Raw genomic sequence first — 6,791 nt, 5'->3', positions numbered from 1 at the left:
TGACCGATGGAAATACATGTCCTCAAAGATGGAAGGCATACGGTAGGAGGCGAGATCAGGTGGACCCATTCTAGCCAATGAGAGGGCAGATACTCTTGTGAACATGCACAACTGAAAGTTATTTTTTTTCAAAGTTAGTTGCCGAAATGCCACGTGAGACAATTTATATCAGTGCATTTGTAACAACCTAACCATTACGAAACGTATATTTGATTAAATAAGCCTCACGTACCAAATTAGATTTTTTGTTATTGACCAAATTCGACATGCATTGACCTCCATACAAAAATTCATAATTTAGTCTTATTTTCGTGGACAGATTTTGGTCGCAGTAAATCGTCTCGCCTCTAACGTTAAACGAAATCCACGAGTTGTACCCACTGACGTTCCTCAAAACTCCGCCCTCGCATTTATGTCAAGAAACATTTCATTCAAGAGTCGTCGTCACAGCTCCAAAAAACACCGGGGAATATAGACAATTATTGTGAAGCGGTCAGGCGATAGGAGTTAACCTGTGTTGGTGTGAAACATGTTAGATCCGTCCTCCAGCGAAGACTCGGGGGGAGAAATTAACGAGGACACTGAAGTTCCAAAAGAACCCCCCAAAAAGCCTGCGACTTCCTCGGGTCAAGGAGGTAAACATAACAAACGACCACCTGCGGACCAACCACAAGCCGAAAGTTCTCCTGTCGAAGACCAGCAGAAAAATGAACAGAAAAGACTTCAGAAAGAGGAAGCGGAGAGGAAAAGTAAACTACAGATGTATGTATTTGTGTTGCGATGTATAGCATACCCTTTCAATGCCAAACAACCCACGGATATGGCACGCAGGGAACAGAAGGTGAGTGAACGAGAACACCTTTAAAATAGCCAATTAATCACATGCACCTGTTTTCTTTTCAGTTTCTCGCCCCATTGCCAGCCAGAGCCAGGCGATACGAAACCGTTTTAAACTTCAAGCAAATGTATATATCTAGGCAAATAACATGTCAGAGGAACCTCAACTCTAGAGCGTTTTCCTAAATTAATAAATACAAGTAGCCTACAAGTTATACTGAGGGGGAATTCTGCTTTTATCTTAAAATACCTTAATTTGTTGTGACAGGGCTCAGTGCTGGGCTGCATTCAATACGAAAATACGTACTACAACGTTCAATTAAAGGAAACTGTGCTGTTCTTAACGATCAGTTGAAAAACGGGGAGGGGTTGGGGAACGCTCTGCTGCCTTTTAAATACGTCGCTCATTGCTTCAAACCACACCCCGCCACACCCACCAAACTGAGCAAATGTACCTCAAAGTCTCTTCAAGAAGTTTAAAGAACGTTTTGGGGAAACGTGTTGTTCAGTACAAAACGTCACTTAACGTAGCACACGTTCAATTGAACTGAACACACCCCAGGTGTCCACTCAATTCTTTGCTCCCACAGAAATTGAATAATATAATATAATATGCCATTTAGCAGACGCTTTTATCCAAAGCGACTTACAGTCATGCGTGCATAAATTTTTGTGTATGGGTGGTCCCGGGGATCGAACCCACTACCTTGGCGTTACAAGCGCCGTGCTCTACCAGCTGAGCTACAGAGGACCACTGAATGATGGATGTTCAATATGGTAAATATTAGAGGCCTACATTAGTTATTTAAATTTTCTTGAGTGCTTAAAACGGATTTAAACTATTTGCAGACAAGTTAAGTATTTTAGATGTGTCAATTGGGTCCACTTTTTTATGGACTGGTTTGTCACTGTGCCCAAGTGCTCGACTAAGCCCAGAAGCTATTTTTAAGAATTCAATCACAGGTTCCGAGATTCTTCTTGGAGCCAGGCAGCAACTGTTTATTTTCTACACATGTGATCCTGATATGCACCTGCCATCACATTATTGTACATGGATTTCATATCTTGGTCACCTCCTACTCTATCCTAGGTTTGTTTATGTTCTCACATAACTTGGGGTCCCGTGTAGCTCAGTTGGTAGAGCATGGCGTTTGCAATGCCAGCGTTGTGGGTTCGATTCCCACGGGGGGCCAGTATGAAAAAAATAAAAATATGTATGCACTCACTAACTGTAAGTCGCTCTGGATAAGAGCATCTGCTAAATGACTAAAATGTAAAATTAAAATAAGAACAGGTGAGCGCGAGAGGTGCACAGTGAAACATAACTTTGCGAGACTAGCACACCTTATTCTGTATGTCTTTGCTTGCATTTGTGTAAGAATTTATGCATTGGTATGGGTGTAGTTGTGGTTTATATCGGCTACTGTGTTTATTGTATCAATGTGAGATATTCATTCAGCATCCCCTTTGCCCCGTAGCACTGACAGTAGTAGCACACTTCACTACTTGACCCTGGGCTGAGAGGCAACGAAGGAGCTTGACGTAGAAGATAAGAAAGAGCCCACCCTGCTTACCAAGAACATGGCTGATTTGCACTCTGAGGCAAAAAATACAGCATTTTACAGCGCTAATGAGTGATTCCTCATGAAACCAAGACAAAAAAAAGCTGGATTATTTTTGTTTTTTTACTACATTTAATCCAAAGAATGGTCCTTTTGGAGGAAGGATTGTTAAGATATATTTGACATTTGTATGTAAAAGCATAATTGAGAAATAATTTGGCATATTTATCACATTTTGGCCTTAACCAGGACTCCTTTAAGACTCCATCGTGTTTCGTATGTAGGTGCTACAAAGCAAGAATTGGTGTCATATGAAGCTTTATCACTTGCTCTGTAATATGAGCAGTATTTTATTTTCAATAAAAAATGTAATGCATTCATTTATGAATATAGAAAAAACACAAAAACACAACGTGACTATGCATAGATAATAAAGGGGGAGGGGGGGGGTCAATGCAAATAGTCTGGGTGGCCATTTGATTAATTGTTCAGCAGTCTTATGGCTTGGGGGTAGAAGGTGTCAAGGAGCCTTTTGGACCTAGACTTGGTGCTCCGGTACCGCTTACCGTGCAGTAGCAGAGAGTATAGTCTATGACTTGGGTGACTGGAGTATTTGACAATTTTGGGGGCCTTCCTCTGACACCGCCTAGAATAGAGGTCCTTTATGGCAGGAAGCTTGGCCCCAGTGATGTACTGGGCCGTACGCACTACCCTCTGTAGTGCCTTACGGTCGGATGCCGAGCAGTTGCCATACCAGGCGGTGATGCAACCAGTCAGGATGCTCTCGATGGTGCAGCTGTATAACTTTTTGAGGATCTGGGGACCCATGCCAAATCTTTTCAGTCTCGCCACAGGAACACCTTTCCAAGGTGTCTCACGCATCCTTATTTCCACGTCTAATCCTATGGCACCCTCTTATTTAACAAACAAACAAAAAACATGTATTTTTGTGCTTTAGAATTACATGTAAGAAGCCATCTCCTGCTAAAGGAGAAGTCTCCATGTGTAGCTCTGTGGACTGGTGGGTGCAATTGGCTGCCCATAATGTTGCTTCAGGCACACTTCTGTGGTCTCTGTCGTCTCGCCTTCCCTTGTCAATTCCCCTCTCCCTGAGACGCAGCGCTTCTCAGGGGCTTATGTAACTCGCTACCTCCCCACTCTCCAATGCCAAAAAGTGACTGGTCAGTTCAGTGAGGCTTTCTGACAGCTAATTAGAGATGCTGTGTGGAGAGTAGTAGACTCTCAGAGAAACCCTGAGGGCAGAGCTGGCCCTATGAGATCCCCCATGGTGTGTTGTGTTGCTACCAAGGTTTAGAGTCCAGATCTGGAAGGGATACCACGGTAGCTGGGTTCTAGCAGATTCTAGCCCAGAGATTTTTGGCAGTCAATGTAGCAAGACAAGATGATCCCAATAAAGCTCTTGGTTGCTTCATTGAGGTCGATAACAACTAATAGTTGTTGCTTAAGCTGACATGCTTGGCATTGCTTGGAGTGACAAGTTTATATGTAATATGGTTCAGGATGGGACAAATGGGACATTTTGTTTATGATACAGAACAGTGTAATGAAATGAGAATGCGGTGAAATGTCAAGACTTTGTATCGTTTCATGAATAAAAAGGTTGGACAACACCCAAGAGCCTAGCACACAATTGATTTGGAAACTACATTTTTCTACATCCCATTTTGCGATTTGGCAGAGTTATTTTAAAGTTTGTTCAGCCACCTTACTGTTGTATTTCTTCTGCCACACACAGTCATGCTCATTCCAATGGAACTCTTGTTATTGTGGCCACCTCAGAGGATACTTTAAATTAGGCCTATAACCTACATTTAAAACAGGCTTTTTCCCCAAAGGCCGTTTTTGTGTCCCATTTTGTGTCCCTCATTGAGAAACAGCACAATGTTTATAGTCCCCTGGAGTAGTGTTTTACATCTTCACATGTTTTATCTCTAGTTTTATGGGCAGAGAACAATGTGATTCTACCTCAAGCATTCTGACTATTGGCTTAATTTGCAACACCCTTGGGTACATGGATGTCGTCATTTTTCGGTGTGTTTGTAAATGCGTATTGACAGATTGAATATCTGGCGTCATGTCTCTGAATAGTGTCAATATAGGCCTATGCCAGCAGTTCCAGTCAGTGGGTCTCCTTGCTAATGAAGTCTCTGGGGACCAATCCAGGACTACTCAGTAAGCTGCACGTGTGTTCAGGAGATCATTTGTGCTACCAGAAGCTCTGGGGAGGGTAATCTCTGTTAAGGCAATCATGCGGCCATTTGCAAATTTGGATTGTTGTCAGACAATAGACTAAATCGAACATATGCTATGTATTTGTAGTAACATTTTGGTTTGGGTTAAATTACCAAAAATCCTCCACACTAAAATTTCGCCCTGGTGGCACTGGTGCCACTAACATTTTCAGTTGGTGGCACCAGGCTATGATTTGGTGGCATGCCCAAAAAAGGTTTTGGAGCGTCACACAATAGAATACATTTGAGTAATCATCTTGTAAAGTAATTCACAAGGTTTTATCCACCCAAGAAAGAGGACGTTTTGATTGAGGTGACCAGGTAGAATGTGCAGCTCGCACCAGTGCGACCAATTGGAAGTTGAACTCACACAACCAAGTTAAAGGGTCGCAAAATGCAACTAAATGGTCACATTCTGGAACCCTGCCCAAACTGATTGTTCGCTCTTCTGACCTTCATCCAAGCATCCTTTTGAATCAAATTTTATATTCCAAAGCACCTGCAAGAGATACGTTGGCTTATATTAGAAATGTCTGTTTTTTTTATGTGATGACATTTAATTAGGTATTTATTAGTTCAAATATCTGGGGCAAATCCTTTTCAGTTCTACCTCTGTAGCAAACACTGACAAGTTGGTAACTTTCCAAAGATGCAACTACCTCACAAAAGTTTAGGGTCACAAAGGTTTGATCCCCTCTCCCCTCTCAATGCCTGAACGGGATACTTCAGGATTTTGGCAATGAAGCCCTTTTTCTACTTCCCCAGAGTCAGATAAACTTGTGGATAGAATTTGTAGGTCTCTGCGTGCAGTTTGAAGGACGTTGCTAACAAGTTGAGCACAATTGCCGCTCTTGAAACTACCTCTAACTTCCTTCATCCTGGACACAGAGACATAAAAATGGTATCCACAAGTTAATCTGACTCTGGAGAAGTCGATCAAATCATTGCTAAAATCCCAAAGTATTTTAACAGCCATGGTTTGACAGTGGGCATTTTATGATACTGTAGCAACAGATGAATGAATATCTGGTAGTAGTAGTACATATCATGTATATAATAAAAACATATGCCCCCTGGTACCCTCCTAGTATTTTATGGCATTAATTTATCCTTAATGCCATGAGCAACTTACATTTTTCATAGTTTTCCTTGTCCAGGCTGAAAATTATGAAAAGCAATACAATTTGTGTATTCATACCAGAGTAAGCCTAATACTTATAAAATGAGAATTAGCATAACACTCAATTATCTGCCTCTGACTTATAATATGAGTGTTCTATGTAAAAAGTCATTGAGTCATTTAATACCTTCTTACTGGTGTGTGTGTGTGTGTGTGAGCACACTCTTTGTCTCCTCACAGGGTATTGATTGTGCATGCACAATGCTTTTGGAGCTCTCCGTCTGTGAAATTAAAATGACACTTTGTATAAGCAATCAGTCTGTCTTTCATGCCCTGTCCTTCACACTGAAGTCACTTCTGATTTAATTTTTCTCTGCGGGCCGTGGCAACGGATTGGCAACCGAGACCGATCCATCATACACCTTTTAATTACACCTCTCTCTGTCAGTCATGGGAATATCTTGCATCGTATTCAACATCTGTTATTTTCAGATTTTCGTCACTCAATGACTGTTAGAACTTTTCTCACTAATTTCAACTGATTTGGTAGAAATGTAAACAGACATGCTAATTATTTTCCCAGCTCAGTATATTCAGCTGCTGTGTGCTGAATTCTTATTTTTTTTGCTTGCCTTAAAACGTAGCGTTAGGACTATAACTACTGTTCCCTGCAGGAGGGGAACAAGGTACAACATACAGTACTATGGTACTAGTTTCTATTTTCAGTTAAATAATCTCTCCAGTCTTATATTTGATGAGGTTGAAGCATTTCTGACACCATGTTATGATCTTAATCAGAAATGTAGTGATACCCGAGCCCTGCCCGTACCCTAGTTATTGATGAAAAACAGGCCCTACCCGACCCTAACCCGATGTATAATGTTGGGGCCCGTGACTAATTGTCAGTTCTGACCAGACATAATTGATATGCAGTGTGCTCTGCACCAGGGTCCATACCCCCCGAATCGAGTTGCCTTCATACAGCACACCCATCCTCGGGGGAATGCGTCTGTTGTGATC

The 6,791-nt window shown here is 41.7% G+C and overlaps 1 protein-coding gene across 2 annotated transcripts in view; it reads left to right on the top strand.

Moving 5' to 3' along the window:
* Nucleotides 1-450: 450 nt before the first annotated feature.
* The window catches only part of LOC311134700 (calcium-dependent secretion activator 2-like), a 239,946-nt gene continuing 233,605 nt past the window's right edge, over nt 451-6,791 (top strand). For both annotated transcript variants that reach the window (XM_084168466.1, XM_084168465.1), the window contains exon 1: nt 451-841. In XM_084168466.1, coding sequence (XP_084024592.1) covers nt 530-841 — 312 coding nt within the window. In that variant the 5' untranslated portion in view covers nt 451-529. The remainder of the gene's footprint in view (nt 842-6,791) is intronic.

This window comes from Coregonus lavaretus (genome assembly GCF_964263955.1).
Source record: "Coregonus lavaretus genome assembly, chromosome: 9".
Classification (NCBI taxonomy): domain Eukaryota; kingdom Metazoa; phylum Chordata; class Actinopteri; order Salmoniformes; family Salmonidae; genus Coregonus; species Coregonus lavaretus.
The sequence above is the reverse complement of the archived record's forward strand: the minus strand, read 5'-3'. Positions and strand labels throughout refer to the sequence as shown.